Below are 19,784 nucleotides of genomic sequence, written 5' to 3'. Positions count from 1 at the left end.
AGGACCTTGTGCATGCTAAGCATTCACTTTACCACTAAACTATACCCTCCCCTGCCCAGTATGCTTTCTGTGTGCACTTAGTTCCTGCCTTTGAAATTCCACTCATGTTTTTCTTTCTCCTTAAGGCTATGAAGCAATTGGGAGGCCAGATTTTCATCAATGTTGAACCTTCATTAGTCTCCCTCTTATATATTTATATACATATTTAGCGCAAACCTTTTTTTTTTTGCTATTCTCTTTTTTTTTTGGTGGGGGGAGGCGGTGATTAGGCTTATTTACTTTTTAACGGCAGTACTGAACCCAGGACCTCGTGATGCTAAGCACACTGTCTACCACCGAGCTATACTCTCTCCACCCCTAGCTCAAACCAGTTTTTGATCCTACTCAGACTGTAAGAGAAGCATTCAGCTTCAAAGGTGATAAATCAAGATTTGACAACTTTAGTTCAACCCACTCTGAATATGTGTTTCATACTTTTAAGAAAGCAACTCAAGCGCCCTTAGAAATGTGCGTGCACACAGTATCCCAGCTATGAACCCTGGGCTTCCTGATGGCTCCTAGACCTTTGTTAAAAGGACCAGAAAAAAATCCCTGCATCAATGTGGGTATATGGTAAAATTACACACAAAACGGTCAATGTGAGCTTTTATCTCCCTGAGGGTCATGTTTGTCATTCTTTCATTTTGCCCAGAAAAACAAGGATCTATTTTTTAACACTCACGTTTAAGAGAAGGATCTATTTTTCAGAAGGATCTATTTTTAACATTCAGGTTTAATTAGCTAATGTTACAGATTTAAAAATACAGTTCTTCCTTAAACTCTTTAAAGTTTACAAATCTTACTCTTTTGTTTACAAATCACTTTAGAGATGCTTGAAGAAAATGATAGTAATAATAAACAGTCAAGTCTCTGGCAAACCAAGGTCCCCTCGTTAAGACTTAAAGGTTTATAAATCTAAGGAATTCAACTCATGAAAATGGTGCTATATGAGATGACGGATGTTCCTTAAACTTACTGTGATAATCATGTCATGATGTACGTAAATCAGATCATTGTGCTGTACACCTTCAACTTACATAGTCGATCTCCATAAAATTAGAAGGAAAAAAACCTGGTTAGTCTTAAAATTCTCTTAAGTGATCTTCTGCTGCTTACAAAGTCAGGGAGATTTCAGCTTAAAATCAGTCCACATCTCTTACTCAGCTACACATTTTAAATTAGAATCTGTTAAAATCCCTAATACGCCAAATTCTCTCGAAAACGAGTATACACAGTCTTGTTTCTAAACTTAACTCAAAAGTACAAACACTGCAGCTTTACTTTGTCACTGACACAGTTAATTTGCCATCTCCTGGAGGTGAAGCAGACATGTACCCACTGAACAGAAGACATTTGAAATGATCTGCAACCTGAGGTTATCATCTCACCTAGCTGAGGTTGTTGCCGGACATTTCAAAGGAAATCTGGAACTGTGACATCTGGAATGACTTTTCCCCTGACTTCCTATGGAGTTGGGCTGTTTTTAATTATTGCTCCAACACAGATTCCAAAATATAAACTTACACCATTGTGGCATTAAAATTACTTTGAGCTGAAGTCATTTGAGAATCATGGATGTGCAGTTAAGAGGCTTTTTCTCTGAACTTTTCTTTTCTATCTAAAAGCACAGCCTTCCAAAAGAACTCCACTGTCATAAAATACCCTCCCTGAGAATTTCAAAATTTTCATCACTGGAGATAAACCACCAAGATAAGAGATCACCTAAGCAGTCGTTGTCACAAAAATACTATGTTTCCCATCTATTCTCCTAAGGACCCATTTGTCTTTCCTAAAAGTCATTTGTTTTTACCTAAGTGCCTTCTCTCCCCTATTAAGATGGAATATGAGCCCCAAGCTCTAACCATCCCTTTGAGTAACATTTTTATTTTTGCTTCTGTGTAAGTGAATAAAAGTCAGTCCATTCTCCTGTTCATTTGTCTTTTCTCAATTTAATTCACATGCCCCCGATCACTGAACCTAAGTGGGTAGAGAAAAAGTTTTTCTTCCCCAGTACCTATCAACTATATTTAATCAACAGAATGACTTGACATATCTATTTACTAGTCCCTCTCTGGGGTCATTCTCATTATTGTACAAACATGAATTTATTTTCCCATAAAAAAATGTATTTAGAGCTCACTGACCACCCTCCCTCACCTTTTTTTTAAACTCTTATTTGCAACAGTAGCCTCTAAACTCTGATTTCAGTTTCTCTTCTTCCCCTCTTTTAAAGGCCCTCCAAACAAGCCTGATCCCCTCCCACATCTCCAGTGAAACTCTGTTCTGTTCACTGTTCATCCGCAATATCTCTAACAGTGCCCGAACATGTAATAAATATTTAGTGAACACATTATGCCTGAGCTCAATCTGCATTTATTAAATAAACTGTGTTTCTGAGTGGTTTTTCTATTCTTCCTATTTGTTAGAGCCACATCTTATATAGAAATTTGAATGAGGTTTGAATGGACTCCAAGGCTCTGGGAGTGTCACCATTCTAGTTCTAAGGCCATGCCAACCACAGAAACAATTGCAGCTTGTATAGTTTGCCAAAAAATATTAAGTGTGCATTCAAAAGGACCATGCCATTGCTGTACTAACTCTTGTGAAAAACCTCCACCCAAGAGGAAGTTGGAATTCTATGTCACTTACCAATTTACCTAGTAATCCTTGTTGGACATACCTCTGAGCAGCTTCTCCAAGTTCTGCTTGAATCCTTGCCCTGTGCCAATTGGTGGGAGCTGAGCTATTTTTACTCCATCATTGGGGACAGCATAAAACATCCAAACCCAAACACGATCAAAGTTTTGAAGGTAGTTGTGCATGTGTGTTAAATGATGGTGATCAGCAAAAGAGAAGATGAGCCAAATTTTCCTGGGTGGAAGTGTCCACAAACTTCCCTCTCCCACTCAAATCACCAAAGAGAATATAAATCACACAAAAGCAGAGATTCTGTGTGTTTGACTCCCCACTGTGTCATTATAAAAACAATACACTAACACCTAGCATTCATTGTTAAATAAATGGATGGGAATCCAGTGACTGCCAGCACTCTCTCTCTCCTTAGCTACCCTGACGCTCACTTTCATTGCAACCTACCCTTTTAAAAACCAGTTCCTAGATTTTTGTGATGCAAAATCATAAAAAGAATGCGGAAGACCTTACCCTGAAGGGAGAGTTGGAAGAGGCTTTTGTTGAAAGTGATATATAATACAGTCCAAAAAAACCAGTAAAGTGGAGCAGGGGGAGGAAAAGCGGATGGAGCTGTGGGTAGAAGGAGGGAATATTTTGGGGGGGGAGGGTGTTTCTGAGAGGTTACAAGGAATGTGGGAGGTCAGAGTGAATACGGGGCAGGAGAAAGAACAAAGAAAGGGGGGTTAAAGAGTCAGTTGAGAGTTATAAATTGGATTTTGTTTCATACCCTAGAGGAAAATGAATGACAATCTTTTAATTTTAATTTATTTCCTTTCGCCTGTTGGACTGTGCTTCTTGAAACAAGACTCCACTCCAGGGCTGAACCTCTCTCCTTTAGGGTTACATCAGTTTAAGAGTCTGGGCTCCCAGAGGGCAGAGAGCTTGTCTCCTTCATGTTGTATTCCTGGGTCTAGTGGAGCACCTGTCATAAAGCTGGAGCTCCGTGAGTGCTTTGGGATTGCAACTGAATTTGATTCACACTGAATGGACAGAGTGGGCATGTCTTAGCCCCGACGTAAGGACAACTGAATGTCCTGTGGGAGGGCCAACTGGTCCTTCTGCTAGCTTTCCAGTTTTTCTGTTTATTTGTTTTAGTGTACTTAGCTATTTAGCTTGAGAAATGTTTACAGTTTTGTTGAGTACATCATCGATTTACAATAAACTGTATGTAAATTTAAAGCGGACAATTCAGTGAGTTTCAAAATGTATCTGTGGACCAACAAATAATGCATATAGCCATTAAAAGGTTCCTCCCAGAGTTGATGACTTATTTTAAGGTTTTATTATGTAAAGATAAAGAAACAAGGTAGGGGGTAGATGAAACAGGATTTGCCATGAATTAATCATTCTTGGAGCTGGGTGACAGGTGCACGGGATTCATAGTTTTAACACTTACACGGGTGGATACCTCCCCGAGACGCGTTTAGGAAAGCATCATGAGTTAACTATTAAGTACCTGCCCCATTTCAATTAAATGACAGGTGAATGGAAGGCTATGGGAGTTGCTTGAGTCCTTTGGCTCCTGGTTTTTTTCAAAGAACCCAGGTGTCATAACCTTTCTTAAAGCACTTTAAAGGTGAGGGTGGTAGGAAATGTTCTGAGTTTAAAACGTGAACTCCAAGATCCATTTTTTGTACTCCTTCCATGGGTCATTTCTTGCTTCCTAATTCACAGTCACTGGGGGTGGAGGGAAATACATCTGTCCATTTTGAAGGAAGAGTGGGCCCGGAAGAGGAGAGCTTTCAACTCACTTTCTCCAAAATGCAGAGGTGGTAAAGCTGAGAACAACCATCCTGCCTGCGTTTGTATGAGACTTTAGCATTTACTAAACATCATCTGGTTTCATTTATATTTATATACGCTTATATATATGTATCATCTGGTTAAAGTCTTAAGGAAATCCTAGGGTAGTTATGAATATCTAAGAAATAAGAGACTTGGAGAAGTTAATTGGTCCAAATTACACAAACCAGTAAGTGCTGAAGCTAGCACTTGAACCCAGGTCTTCTGAGTCCCACATCTGGTCTGTGCCATGGCTACTGTCCAGAAACTCGCAGAAAGTGGAGAAAAAAATGCTTTGGGGAGGAAACAGAAATCCTGGATGCCAAGAAGCTCATTTGGGCAGTCCACGCAGGAATTTAACTTCTCATGGGGGGTTAGCATCAAGGAGGTAAGGGTTTCATAGCTGAAAACACACTTCACAACCAATTCACATTCAAATTGGAGCAGTCTCTACTCCACGGAAGAACAGCGAAGTTCTGGCGGTAAAACATTTTCTGTCAAAAATAAGAAATACCTCCTTTTGATGGAAGGAAAACATTAAAAATTATGGTTTCTAATGCCCTTTCCAAATGTGAGCCCTAGGCCAAAGGCATCTCTTCCTGTACAGAAAAATGTTTATGTTCCCACCACCCAGATAGTCACCTAAATGAGCACTTTGTTGTATATACCTTTGTCTACGTGTGTGCACACGCACAAGAGTATTTATATTCATACAGACGTGAGTGTGCATGCATGTACAGACATTTTCAAAACTGGAATCTTTTTTTTTTTACATTATTTATTATTTTTTCATCTTTTTGGGAGGGGAGGTAATTAGGTTATTCATTTTTTAATGGAGGTACTAGGGATTGAACCCAGGACCTCAGGCATGCCCAGCATACACTCCACCACTGAGCTGTACCCTCAGCCCCCTCAAAATGGAATCTCTGGATACTGTTTTACATTCTGCTTCTCTCACTTACTAGGGAATTATGGTCTTCTTTGAATATAATATACCCACTTAGAAATCTATGTTTTGTGTCAAGGCCTTCCGAAGGTTACTCTATTTTCTTAAACTAGGAACACATTTTCAAAGGGACAACAAGGTGGACACAGTGAACAGAAAGTCTGTCCATTCCTCTCATCAGTAACTTCTGGCAGCCTTGAGGTTAACGGGGGCTTCTGACTCATCCACCTCCATGAAATATTACCCTGCTCCCTAACTTACCCCCAAACAGCCCCTTCTTAGCCAGACCTTATCTCTACTCATTTCTTTTATTTTCCTTCCAGTTTATTGCTATCATTGACATACAGCACTGTAAAAGTTTGAGGTGTACAGTATAATGATTTGACCCACATACATCATGAAATGATGACCACAATTAGTTTAGTGAACATCCATCATCTCATATAGATACAAAAGAAAAGAAAAAATATTTTTTTCCTTAGGATTTACTGTCTCTTAATCACTTTCAAGTATAACATACAGCAGTGTTAATTATGTCAGTCATGCTGTACATCACATCCCTAGTACGTATTTATCTTCTAACTGGAAGTTTGTACCTTTTGACCACCTTTATCCAATTCCCCTGCATCAGCACCACTCCTGCCTTTGATAATCACAAATCTGATCTCATTTTCTATGAGTTTGTTTGTTTGTTGAAGTATAAATGACCCACAACACTATGTTGGTTCCTGGTGCACAACACCGTGATTCGGTATTTCTGTACATTGCACAATGGTCACCGTGATAAGTCTGGTCACCATCTGTCACCAAAGATACTACACTGTCATTGACTCTGTTCCCTACGCTGTACCTTTCATCCCCATGTCATTTATTTTCTAACTGGAAGTTTGTACCCCTCAGTCTTCCTCACCTATTTCACTCATCCCTCTCTACCCACTTCTTGAGATCTGCCATTCACCCTGACGCTAACCTTGCCTCATTAATTATTTTTATGACAGTTGACTTAGCTCCTAAACCTTGAATCCAGTGCACAGAGCAATACAAGAGCCTTTACATCATCTTGGTCACTATACGTTTCAGAATCAAACTTTTTCCACATCTAAAAGCAAGTTCCATTGCTCAATATGAAAATGGCCTGGTCCATCTGAAAACAGACCAGTTATCTGCCTAGAGCAACAAGACTTCAGTTGCACCATAAAGATTCCTGGTTTTCAGCAAACCACTCTGGTGCAGAATCATCAGTTTTGTGGCCTGACTTTGATCACAGCCTGCAGCCTCTGGGTCCCCCCTGGTCTAGGTAGCACCTCTCCAAAGAGTGTCGAGTGTACTTCTCAGAGGCAGGGGTCACAGAGGAGGGTTCTCACAAACTCTGTTCAGGCTACTATTTCCGTTCCTTCCAACAACTTCTCCGTGATACAGCAGACTCTAAAATAATTAACTCCCAGGTCTAAGTGACCACTCCTGCCAGGGGCTCCCCTTTCTGAAATCACCTCCATTTTAGTGCTACCACAGAGATCCTTCTCAGGTGGGCTACGGGGCCAGTTGTGGCCCACATTCCCGTCTGTCCTTACAGGGGGCCGTGCTAGACTGCTGGATGGTTTCCTGCTCCAGGTGCATTCCCAGCCCCGCCCCCACAACCAAGCTAAGCTGTGGGCAAGCTCAGACCAACTATCAATCGACGAACTTCCAGTTAGTTCGCTCCATACCCACAAGGAACAACAGTCATAACCAAGGCAACAAAGCCAAGCCACAACCTGAGATAGAAAAGAGAGATATTGTCTCTGTCTGGTCTGAGATCAGTCGCTCTACCCCAGACACAGGTGATGGCCAGGGTGTTGCCAAGGCCCATTTGGTTCTCAGCTCATGTCCCCTGCCACTTAGCCCAGGGACTTCACTATCTCCAACCCCACCCTCCCACTCCCCCATATTTTTCTTCTGTCCTTACACCAAAGCTTCAGGGAAACAGAAAGAAGCTTGTCTACGTAACAAGTTGGAAAATCTCCGTCTTAGATACAGTTGGCTGTGAGGAGAGAGTTTATGTTCTTTCGACTGCGTTCCATTTGATTCACAAGTATTAAGCAGTAAACAATGGCTTGAGATGCTTATGGTGTTTTGTAGAGAATTTGATCTACTTTCCTGACACCCTCTGCTTTTTATTCCCTTCCTTGCTTCTTCCTTTTTTTCTTTGCCTCCTTAGACTGGAGGGGGCCGCCACCAGGGGAGAAATTTCTGACCAGAATATTAAACAGGTGCAATCTCTTTAAGCACCAACTTTATCGACAGGAGAGACAGTAAGTGAGCCAGCAAAGTGAATGCCCCATTAATGGCCAGCCAATAGGTAACACCTGCCAAAATAAAAAAGACATTCCTGTATCAAGCATTCAATGGGGCAAACTTAAAAAAATCATAGCCCCATTTGGTTTATGTGATATGTCCTAAGATAGTATGCATCTTAGAAAAGTTTTTTTTAACTTCTTGAAGGATTGAACATGTTCTTTTTCTCCATGTCTTCAGTACACGCAGTTGTTTAATGAACTTAGTGAATCTGACAACGAAATAAGGCAATAATGAAATGCTGGGAGATCGTTGTTTCCCTTATGTATTTCAGCGTCCTCCAGGCAGAACTAATAAATATTCAGCAAGTGATTAGTTAGTACATCCCCACGTGCGTCCTTTGCATATTCATACCAGCTGCCCTTTCACAAGCAGTTTTACTTGGTAATTTACAAATGTACTGGCCGCACTCTGCACCTGTCAGTATTGCAGTGATTAGCTTAGAATGCAAAACGATTTCTAAATTAAGGTTCTGGACTTGTAAAATCAAGAAAGCCTGATTATCAGCAGTTTTAACTGTGGTAGCCAATATGTAACGGGATAAACAACCAGGACAAGTCCTTTAACCATCCTAACAACCAAGCTAAAGGTCTACACAAGACTCAGGTGAAATACAGGTCGACCACTGGAGGCAGGTGAAAGGGTCAGGGCTCCATGATTGAAACTCGCGCCCTTTCTCGGGCCGTGTATAAAACAGCGTGGTGGGCGGGGGCTGGAGGTTTTAGTCAGGTGAAACCTCAAATTGACACAAGCCGATAAAACCCGGGCGTCGTGCCCGAGAAACACGGGTGGCTCCTGGAAGACAGGGAGCGGGGAGCAGTAAGTGAGCGTCCGAGCGGGTCGGAGCGAGGCCCCATCCCGGGACTCGGGCTGCGAGGAGGAGGAGGATGAGCTGGAGGGAGAGCGCGGGAGCGGGAGGAGGCAGACGGGAGGGGAGTGGGCAGAGCGAGAGGAGCGGAAGGAGAGGAGAGAGGAGAGCCGCGCGGCCCAAGGGGAGGAAAAGGGAGGAAGAGAAGAAGGCGGCGGAGGCGAACGGGCCCGCCCCTCCCGGCGTCCTCCTCCGCTCCCAAATTCGGGCCGGCCCTCCCAGGGCCGACGCAGCCTCTCACCTTTCCCGGGCTGCTCCGAAAACGCGGAGACGCCGACTCCTCCGGCGCCCGCGCCGCGCGCGCCCGTCCGCGCGCGGCCCCACAGGCGCGCGCGGCTCTCGCACTCGGGGCATGCGCGGTGGGCGGCGCCGCTCCGGGCCGCCTCTGCCGCCGAGAGTAGGAAGCGCGAGCGCCGGGCTGTCAGTGAGCGTGGGGCCAGCGAGCGAGCCAGCGGCTCCGGCTCCCGCTCCGCGCCGCTCCGGCCCGACTCTCCCCCGGCGCCGCCGCCGCCGCGCCTCCTCGCCGCGACCTCGGCCGCCGGCCCGCGCCCCCCGCCCGGGGTCGCCCGCGGCCCCGCCGCCCCTCCCCCGCCCGCCCCCGCCCACCCGGGCCTCCCCGGCTGCTACTCCCCGGCGGAGGCAAGAGGTGGTTGGGGGGCACCATGGCTGACGTTTTCCCGGCCAACGACTCCACGGCGTCTCAGGACGTGGCCAACCGCTTCGCCCGCAAAGGGGCGCTGAGACAGAAGAACGTGCACGAGGTGAAGAACCACAAATTCATCGCCCGCTTCTTTAAGCAGCCCACCTTCTGCAGCCACTGCACCGACTTCATCTGGTAGGTGCGCGCGGGGCGGGGCGCACGGACCGGCAGCCCGGTCCCCTCTCTCGGCGGCGGGGCACTAGCCTCTTCTAGTTCAGTTCGGGATCCTTTCGCCCCCGGGGACCCTCGCCTGGCCCGCCCCCCCCCCGTACGGGCGCGTCTCCCCACCTGGGGCTAACTCACTCGGGGAACTTGGAGAGCCGGCGGGAGTTCCAACTCTCTCCCGGAATGACACCCGCGCGCCTGGCCGCCCCGGCCACTGACACACGCGGACAGGACTCCCGGGGAAGTAGCCTCCCGGTCACACACCCCTTGCTGCAGGAGGGAGGCTGGCCCGGCGTGGTAGTGACATTGATCCCTTCCACCGGGCTGGTGCCCCCCGTCTTTCCCCGGCGCTCCCGCCCTCCGGTACAGACCGGCGAGCAGCCGTTTGCCGGGGAGTGAGCGAAGAGGAAAGCGAGGTTAGAATCCAGAGGGCAGAGTTTCCCGGGGAAACACGCCCGGGAGTAAGCGGGGGAGCGGCGGCGACGCAGCGGCGCGGTCCAAGTTGTTGGCTAGCCAGGCTGGGCGCATTCGGGGAGTGTGTATTTTGTGTTTCCCTTCGGGCTTGAACTCCCCTGGAACCTTGGATCCTTGCCTACTGTAGCTTGTATCTACTGGGCACGGAGAGACTTCGACTTTCCTGGGTGAGCCCGGAGAGTTGGAGAGGCAGCAAACTGTTGAAAGCTTGCAGTGGGGGAGGGGGAACTAAACGGAGCAAGCAAATGGCAGAAGGGCAGAGGGAGTCATTTAAAATAGACCCTGTCAACACGAGATTAGACTTGTAACCCTGTTGATGAGGACAGAGGCCTTATTTAAGAAAAACACTGGATGGGCTAAAGGTGTCAGAATTCAGGTAACTTTAAGTGAACGCAGGTATTAACTTGGGGGGTGCCTGGGAGCTTTAGGGGGAATTGGTAAGTGGATGGGCTTCAGGGGGTCTCTGAACCCTGTAAAACTAGATGAAATCGTGTACGTGTGTATGCTTTTTTTCCCTAGTGAGAGAATCATGGCTTTTATTAACCAGAACTTTTATTAGAGATCGGCGACCCCCCCCCCCCAAGTTTAGAAAGCTGAAACTAAAGTAAGTCCAGGTGCTCTAGTTGGAGGAGCAGTAGGTTTTTTCAGGTTGCCTTCCTGGATGCAGGAAGGTCCCTAAGTATGAGCTGTAGCTAGGATTCCTTAACTCCCACCCTTCCTAGGCTGGGGAGCGGCCCCAGGGTGGCAGCCACGTAGTGCTCCCTGACAGCAGCTGGCTGTGTGGCTTAAGTATCTTGCTGGGGCCCTCCGGAAAACTTATGGATGCTGCTACTTGGATCTGTCACGCCTGGGGAAAATCATCTCTAAGGGCAAATCCTACAAAGGTGGTGCTGATAAGTGCTTCATTTTCCTTTTATGGTCGACTTTATCTGAATGCACCACACCTGGGGAATCATCTCTAAGTGCTAATAAATGCTTAATTTTTCCAATCCTTTTTAGAAATCAGCTCAAAAGCACACTTATGACAAGCACAGCCACCTCTATGAATGATTTCCAACGTGTAGTCAGCATATGAAGCAATTGCACTCCAAGGAGTAGGTAATTGTAGATAAGGCTAAATTAAAATAAGTGCTTGGAGCATCAGGGCAGAGAAGATACTGCATTTAGTTAAGGGGGTGTTTTCAGCCTCCTGTGTCAGCTGTGAAATCCCATTAAAAGGGATCAGTTAGACTGCTGATTACTTTTGAAGGAAGTAGATAAGTTGGAAAAGGGACTTGCAACATACATTTGCAGGCTGGCTAAAGTCTTTCCACTATCAGTTGTTAGCTCCTGGTGAACTGCTGTGGCATGTCAGGTCACAGGTGTAACATGAAGTGGAAAATAAAGATCACCCTGTCCTGTTCCTCCCAGAGTAATCCCTGCACCCCTTCTCCACTTAACTGTAAGGCAGCCACTTGGAAGTTCCAGAAAATATTGTCTAGAATTTGCGTAACAGGTTTTAATTTTCCAGTTTTCTTTATTCTCTGGGTCCTTTGATTTACGAATCATCTAAATACTAAAGCACTGGTATTTTAAAACTATTTGGGTTTAAGTATTTTTTGGAGGGGGGAAGGACTAAGCTAATCATAGAGATATTTGAAGTGCTTTGTAAACTTAAAATGCTATGTAAAGCAAGAGATGGACTCATAACCTTCTGAGGATTTTAATGTAGTTCATCCTAGTTGGAATGGTATTTGCAATTTAATGTCCACGTCTGGGTTCTCCGCTTAGAGAGTAAATTCTCCAAAGTAATTTACAAGAGCAGAATAGCTTTTGAATGTGCTTTAAGTGCTACTGCTTCTCAGTAAAATTAGATCATAATCTCACCTGCAAACAAGACGAATGATATTTGTAAAACCTGGCTCCTTTAAGCAAAAATTCAGTGTTAAGAGTGGTGCTGTTTGGCAGCTTCTAGATGACAAATACTGTTTTAAACAAATTCACAGGCAAACGATGAAGCCACTTTCTAGTTGTCTTTTTAGGGAGAAAAAGCAATTTTCAGTTGGTCTTTAAGGACCGTATTAAGCCACTTTTTTTTGACCATAAGGTCCTTTTTGTTACTTGAATATTGTAGCCAACAACTTTGAATGTAGTCATATTCTTGCCTTGAAATTTGAGTATCGATAACAAAGTGTGAAAAGCTGGAAATGAACCTTGAATACGTTGAAATGGTTCAGCGAGCTTTAGGGAGGTCAGACCTCTTCAAAGTTGAATTGACAGCGTTGTACTCCAGTTAGCTAGTTAGACATGTTTTACTGTCAAGTCCTTGGGTTTCACGTACAAATCTTTAACTCTGTAGGATGCTTTGTCACATAACTGGCTTAAAGTGTGGTATCCAACACACAATGTTAAGAAATCTTGTTCTTGTTTGTTTTTCAGGGGGTTTGGGAAACAAGGCTTCCAGTGCCAAGGTAAGCTGCCATGTTGGATTTCATTTTCAAGTACAACGTGAAATAAGCGTTCCAAACTGGAACAGTGTTTCTGGTCGTCTTTGCTTTGTGATCCAAAAAAATGTTGCTTAGATATTTTCGAAATGAGGGCTGTAAATTTGGGCCTTAAAAAAAAATCGTATGGTATTGCCTGGTAATCTACGTATAGAGCTGCCTTTTTCTTGAAGGAAAAAAACCTTCCTGTAACTTTATTTTTGTTGCCAAGAACATGCTTGTCGGAGACTTGTCTGTGTGTGGGTGTTCGGAAAAAAATGGAATCACTTTGTGTGGCTTTTCTTTCTTCCTGTTTTTGTTCATCTTCTGCCTATGCACTGGGTTGGACTCCTAGTTGTAGGCCATACATCACAGTGATAAATTTGTTTTCTGATCACCAACTGTCATCCAGAACAGAGATGGCACGTTTTAAAAGTTGTGTAGATGTCTTGATGACGACTGGCTGCTGTAGGGCGAGGCACATTACTCCTTCACCTTAACAATGTGACAGACATCTAATGCTATCCATTGCGTCCACAAAGAAATCCATTTCCTCCTCTGACCTGTGGTTGCATTTTATGCACATCTAGCGTCTGAACTTTTCATACTCTTCTGTTTAAACTTTTTTTTTTAGAACACTTTCACTTGTGAAGGCATCCTGCGTTCATTAGCCCACCTTCTGGCTCTCCTGCTCACTGTCTATATTATGTTTATTTAGTTCTGGTTACATTTCCCATCTGGGCATAGGTTTATTATTAGGGCAAGTGGAAAGTACATTGTAGCCTGGAAAATATTATCCTAATGCTGTTTAATATTAAGCACATTAGAGACACTGGGTGTACTTTTTATAACTTAAAAATTGTTCTGGTAAATTGGTTGCCTTTTAAACCCTGCAGATTTGTGAGCTTGTTTCTTATATGCATTTTCTAAACATGTCTTAGGTGCAGGGATTTTGTGGACTAATTCATCAGTATTCTACTTTTCTTCGCAATGTGCTTAAAACCCCTATTGAATAAATTATTTTGAGAGTTACACTGAGAAATCAGGAGAGTCCTTTGAAAAAGAATGAGAAAGGCGCGTTGCCAGTCTCTTCATAAGAGATAAAAGGAAGCTGTGGCTCTTTGCAGTTCTCAAAGTGGTGGACCTGAACTTCATAGGCAACGTTTGAAGTCTTTGAACATGATTTTAGGAAGTTTAAAAATGTAACCTTGTGATTCTGGGCCAGTATGATTCGTATCTACTGTCATTTTTGATATGTTTGAATGGGGAACCTATGGAAACTTAGAGGAAACATGTTTACTAAATGTTCTAGATACTGTCGAAGAGAAGGTCGGTATGTTATTTTTTAAAAAACTATCCTTTTCTACACACAAAGATCCTAGGATAGGATTGGTCCCTTTTCGACCTGCAGATTTGGTTGGTGACATTGAAGAGTGGGCACACGAGGCTACAGCAGGACCTGAATGGTTTTCCCAGAGCATCTAAATTCCCAGAATTTATAGTGGATTAGCAGATTAAGTCTGTCAGCATCTCTCCCTTCTACCTAAATTATAAAAGTGATACAAAAATTGTAGAAACACTGTATAAAAATGAAATTGTATATACCCTTTTCCCTTCTCGCCCTCAGGGATAATGTCTAAGACATCCATTCATTCACTTACTCACATGCTTTTTAAAGAGATCAAATTTCGCAATCATCCTGCGACATTTTTCACTCAGCAGTAGGCGCTAGATGTCCTTCCATCTCAAAATGTCAGTTCTACTTTATTCGGTTGCATGTGTGGAGATACCAGATTTATTCACCTGTGTCTCTACTGATGGACATTTTAATTGTTTCTAAGTTCTTATTAGTCCAGATACAGCTGTCAGTACTCTTGGACCACTAATACGTGTATTTCTACAATAGATACCTAAAAGTGTGTGTATACACATTAAATTTTAATGAGCACAGCTAAGTTGATCTCCAAAGATTCCAATTTATATTTTTCATATTCCATTTGCTTACCCCTTTCTCTCCATTCTTACCAGTAGTGGATACTGTAAAGTCTTCTACATTTTTGCTGTGGTAGGTGAAAAGGGCCTTTCAAGTTCCGTCTCCTGCATAAGGTTGAGCACGTTTCGAAACATGTTTCAACTATTTATATTTGTCCTGTGAATTTCCTTAATTGAAATTCAGGATTTTTGAACCAGACAAATCATAGCAGTGAAAATGTGCTCTATGCACTGTTCTTTGCTTGAAAGAATTAAACCAGATCTCTTGAATAGAGTTCCCCTATTGCATTTACAGATTTTAATTCTCAGAATCCATTTCAAGGGTAAGTCTATTTGTAGCGTGCTAACTCCTTGTTACAATTGTTTAGTATGTGTCATCTGTATTTGACTTCAAATATGCCTGTGCTAACCCATTGCCTTCTTGTTGTAACTTAATTAAGGATGTGTTAGCTCAGGACAGTGCTTTTAATCACACAATAGTTACCCAGGGTTTCCTGTTTCAGCAATTGCCTCAATCTTAACATCGGACCGTTTTAGAATATATTTAAGTTTTCTCTTAATGTTCTCTAACTTTTCCCGTTGGTTCTGTTTGATAGTCTCATTCTTATTCGGAAGAATGACTTGTTCTCATCTGTGCCTTTGGCAGCACACGCTCTGGAGATGGCAGCTGGAGTTCGAGGCTGCTTTTAGTATTCCTCAGCCATCAGCTGATGGAGACTGCGTCTTCTAGCTCTCAGTATGAAGTGTGTTGCTTTGGTCAGTAGATAAAATATCTGTGGCTAAGTATACTTCAGCTAGAGGTGCATATGGTCCAGATGAGTCACATATTCGTGGAGTAAGTTAGCTTTAAATCTAAAATACTCATCGTTTTACTTGCAAAGTGTTAAGTAAGAGTTGAGAGATTAAGAAATAAGTTTTAGTCCTTAAAACTGGGGTTGTAGTCTGTGCCATTTAGAAAGCATTATATGTCTTATAAGGATGTGAAAAAGCATGTAGGGTGATTTCCCACCTCCTTCCCTTCTCCAAGATAGTGCATCAGTGGAAGCAGGGAAGTTGTCTGGAGTGGTTCATTGGGTTATTCCCACTTTGGCTTGGTGGGTTCTGCGCCATCCTTATGTGGCCGTGCAGGGGTACAACCCTGCACAGATGCCCAGGACCACTCCGTTGTGAGAAGTTGCTTCCTGTCCTGGTAGAACCAAGGACCTTAAACACGGGGGAGAAGAAAGTGCAGGATAGATCTTGAAGACATGGAACCTCCTTAAGGTTCTCGGAGATGAAGACAAGCGTGTGCCTTTATAGAGCTGAAATGACAGGACGCAGATTTGCCTTTTGATTTTTCTTCGGCTTGATGTTCTGTAGGTTTGATCTGCTCAGTGCTCACTTCATCTCATGAAGCTGGTGGAGAGCTGGTCCTTGTCCACTTTTTTTTTTTTTCTTAAAAGAAAGAGAAGTAAGCTTGTCTGGCCTCATTGTTGAAGTTGAGATTCAAACCTGGGAGGTCTGTCTCCAGTCAGGAGTCTCTGTCCTGCTCTGGCTGCTTCTAAAAGCAGTTGTCTGAGAGCCGGGACAGCCTTATCTCCTCCTTTCACTACTGGAAAAGGAATGAGCCAACTTGTTTTTTCCTCCTCAGAGTTAGCAAGACCCAAGCGCTCCTCTAATTACAGTGATAGAAACAGCCTCTCAAAATGTGACCTGCTTATTGGACGTGCCAGTTAGCCTGTTACATCTGGTTAACCTCGGCGTGCTTTTCTTGCTTTTTCTCTTCTTTCCCTCTCGGTGAATGTCGCAGATTAAAATGTACTGCTCACCCTGGCTCTCGGATTAATATCCCCTAAAGAGACAGCGTCAGAATTAATTCCCGCGGATGTCTTGTCCACGATTGACAGACTGTTGGCTCTGAACGGTCGGCACCGGGTGTTTCTGTTTGCCGGGAACTGATCAGATTCACATGCTTGCAGTATGCCGCTGCGAATGAAGGTTGTGAATCTGAAGCTGCTTCCCTTCTAAGAACACACCAAATTCTGTTCTTCACCTGTGACTGTAACTGAAGCTCTGTATTTTTCTGTCATTAAGGGTTAAAAATCAACTTTACCTACACCTTTGCTGGTGACATTCGATCTTGAAGACCTATTTCGGGGTCTTCCATCTTCAAAACAGGTCAGCATCTCAGGACCCCACTTCTCATTTTGTCCCCTCCCCCAAATTAGACACTATGAGAACTACAGATGAACTCCTGGTTATCTGTACAGTTCCAAAAAGACAGGTGCGAGCAAGTGAGTTTAACTCGAAACTCTGGAGGTTTTGCACTGAGGTCACAGCAAAGCATTATTTCAGTTTCAAAGATGAAATTGTCCACAGTGACTAAAATGCAGAAAAGTGCTTGTGGTGGGCAGTTAGAACTAACAGGTTTTTTTTTCCTCCGCAGAAGTGCATGCATACTCATTAGGAGTGGGACACGCGGGGAGAAGGAGTATTGGGGATTCCCATTTGGTACAAACTGGTTGTGAAATGATTTCTGACGAACGGCTTTCTGAGTTGCATCTTTCACTCAGCACACCAAGTGAAAGCGTGTTTATTCACACAGATTCCCCTCCAGAAGCTGATGCTGTGGTGTATGGAGTGGTTACGCATCCTTTTATGCAGTAGAAACCAAATAAGTATTTTTGCAGATGAATCTGACTTTACGTTTCCTTTAATTTTACAATGACTTACTATCCTGAGTGTTTCACTCTCCTGGGTGATACTCAGATTTTAAGTTTTTAGGCTCATGAACCCTTAGCTCACTCATTTTTTTCCTTTGTTCTGTTTTCAAAATAGCTCTAATTGCATAGCTTCTATATCAGGATGAAGTCCAGCTCCTTGGCAGGGCCTGCTAAGGCTCTTAAATCTGCTGTCTTGTCTCAGACTCACCTAAGTGTGCTTTCTTCCCACTCTCTAGTCCCTGTAAATAAGCTATGGGTTCCAGGAAGTGTTTCTTGATTCTTTCCCCAGCCTTTTTTTTTTTTTTGCCCAGATAATACCTGTTTCACCTGTGAGTTGTAGGCTAAAGTTTAACTCGGACCTTTTTTCATGCTCCCTGCCGTTCTGGGCACGCTCCCCTTCATGGGATCCTTACCCTGTTAGTACTTGTCTGTTTGCTCTGCCAGCCTTGAGAGCAAGGACTGAGCCTTATTTCTTTGTCTCCAGTGTTTAATGCAGTGCCTGGCGCTCAGTAGACAGTACATAAATATTTGCTGGGTGTAAAATTATATAAATATTAGAGATATGATATGAATGTTCATAGCCAGAAGGATCACAGTGACTTCTGCCTGCCTATTGTTTAAAAAAAAATCTAGTTTATAATCTAGTTATGTCAACTAGGGTAGCTCTTTAGATGGCTTCAGAAAAAGTACTCTCTGAAGCTAAGCATACTTAAAATTTTCTGTTCTATATTTTAACTTGTATCTATAAATTATGTGTAAGATTAAACCTGATGAGTTGGTATAGTAGGAAGAAAGCACTTTATGTGCCTTCTAACTTTTGAAAAGTACCGAGGCATCAGAAATCTTAACTGCCACAAACAAAACAAGAACATATGATGGGTCACAGCAGGAGGTGGGGAGATGCTTTGGATACAGGGTGGAAAAATTAAAACCAGCTCCAGTATGTTTGGTACCGTTATTTAAAATGATTTTTTACTTCAAGGTTGCTAATAGCTGAAAGCCAATTGTCATGCTCCAGAGGGAAGAATAATTCAACTTGATTCAGGCATTTTAAAAACTTCTACCTGAAAGGTTTTTGCACTTTGATGGGAGAAGGATGGAGGAGAGTGGTTGTAACTGTTACAGTCCCTTGACGAGCTTCTTTCCATTGGAAGGAAAAACTTAAATGCTGTGACAGGCTGGGCATCTCGGAGCTGTCTAATTCTTTAATACTTTCCTTCAAAAGTGCCCCGTTAAGCTCAGAATGCTGTCATTTTTAAAGAAACGAGAGTTGAATTTACCAGCCTGGAAGGGTGGAGCAGGGGTTCAGATGCTAACAGTTCTGCAGAAAACATTTTTCAGAGCCAAATGGAAACTTTTTTGGTACTTACAAAGCCTGGATTTACACGAGGGGAGGAAAGAATGAGGCCATTAAGGGAAATGCTGAAACATGGCTTGGTGGCATAGAATTAAGGCCCTGCCGCCGTCCTCTGTCAGAATTTCCATGACAGACCCTTGATTTCAAGTCTCTTCCACCAAACTGAAACCTCATGTCAGACTTTGACCTGAGACATGAACATTTCTGTATTGGCTACTTGAAATTACCGTAGCCACGTTAAAAAGAAACCCTTTTAAATTATACAAAGGGGAAAACGGTTTCTGGAAATAGATTTCTATTGAGAATGGCATAGAGGGGATTAATTGTCAGCACAAGATTAGAATTTGAGTAAGTTCACAGAGAAGAGCATGAAGGCAATTAATCTTTAATGCCTTCATTCACTGTATTTCCCCTCCAATATCTATACATCTCTAGTTTTGGCATTTTGGGAAATATGAGATCCACCTGTATTATCTTGGGTGACTCCGGTAGGTAAATAAGGGAAGAGGCACAGGACTTGAAGGTGTACTCTAATAAGTTTAGATCCAACTTGGACAAATTTGTATGAGAAATGAGATAAGAGGAAGGTGCAGTTAATAGCCGAGTTCAAGCCAAGTTCTATTTAGAGATGATCTAACTCTTAAGTGTTGATTATTGTGTTGATGAGACCATGACTGTTGCCGTGATGTTGTCTGGTATAGTACCTAGTGTGCAAAGTCTGTGATGTAGGGATTCTCCTGTGTGTGAAACACAGTAACAATCACCCATGTAGCACTTCCTCTTAAACCCTGTTCTGAGTCCTTTTCATTGTGCGTTTGATCCTCGCAACATTTCTGAAAAGGTAAGTAGTGTAATCCCCATTTTACAGATCAGGAAACGGGCACCAAGGCACAGAAGTTTGGTAGCTTGCCCAAAGTCACATAGTGAGGAAATAACAGAGCTGGGATTCAAACCCAGGCTGTTTGGGTCCAGAGTCTATGCTATTAACCCGGGTTCCCTGCAGCCTCACAGTTCCTTTTGCTTTGTCAGACTTCAGTTACACCACTCGTTTGATGGTGGAGGTGTGGAAGGATGAAGAGTTCAACTGGGTACCACTTGAGTGCTGACTACTGGGAGTGGGAGGGTCTGCCAGACACGTGGACCTCTGCTGTATCCATAGTGTGCCAGATGCCCCGGGGCATGGGTCAGAAAGCCTGGCGACTCAGATGAAGACAGGTCATCGTAATAAGTCTGAACCAAGTTGGGAGTTGCTGATTCGTGAGGATGAGGAAG

The 19,784-nt window shown here is 43.5% G+C and overlaps 2 protein-coding genes across 2 annotated transcripts in view; one reads left to right on the top strand and one right to left on the bottom strand.

The window, feature by feature from the left end:
• The window catches only part of APOH (apolipoprotein H), a 48,699-nt gene extending 39,656 nt beyond the window's left edge, over window positions 1-9,043 (bottom strand). The window contains exon 1 of the mRNA XM_072939444.1: window positions 8,902-9,043. Coding sequence (XP_072795545.1) covers window positions 8,902-9,014 — 113 coding nt within the window. The 5' untranslated portion in view covers window positions 9,015-9,043. The remainder of the gene's footprint in view (window positions 1-8,901) is intronic.
• A 23-nt stretch (window positions 9,044-9,066) lies between these two features.
• The window catches only part of PRKCA (protein kinase C alpha), a 358,338-nt gene continuing 347,620 nt past the window's right edge, over window positions 9,067-19,784 (top strand). The window contains exons 1-2 of the mRNA XM_015235211.3: window positions 9,067-9,495; window positions 12,418-12,449. Coding sequence (XP_015090697.1) covers window positions 9,323-9,495; window positions 12,418-12,449 — 205 coding nt within the window. The 5' untranslated portion in view covers window positions 9,067-9,322. The remainder of the gene's footprint in view (window positions 9,496-12,417; window positions 12,450-19,784) is intronic.

Source organism: Vicugna pacos, chromosome 16 (genome assembly GCF_048564905.1).
Source record: "Vicugna pacos chromosome 16, VicPac4, whole genome shotgun sequence".
Taxonomy (NCBI): domain Eukaryota; kingdom Metazoa; phylum Chordata; class Mammalia; order Artiodactyla; family Camelidae; genus Vicugna; species Vicugna pacos.
This window is presented reverse-complemented; position numbering and strand designations above follow the sequence as displayed.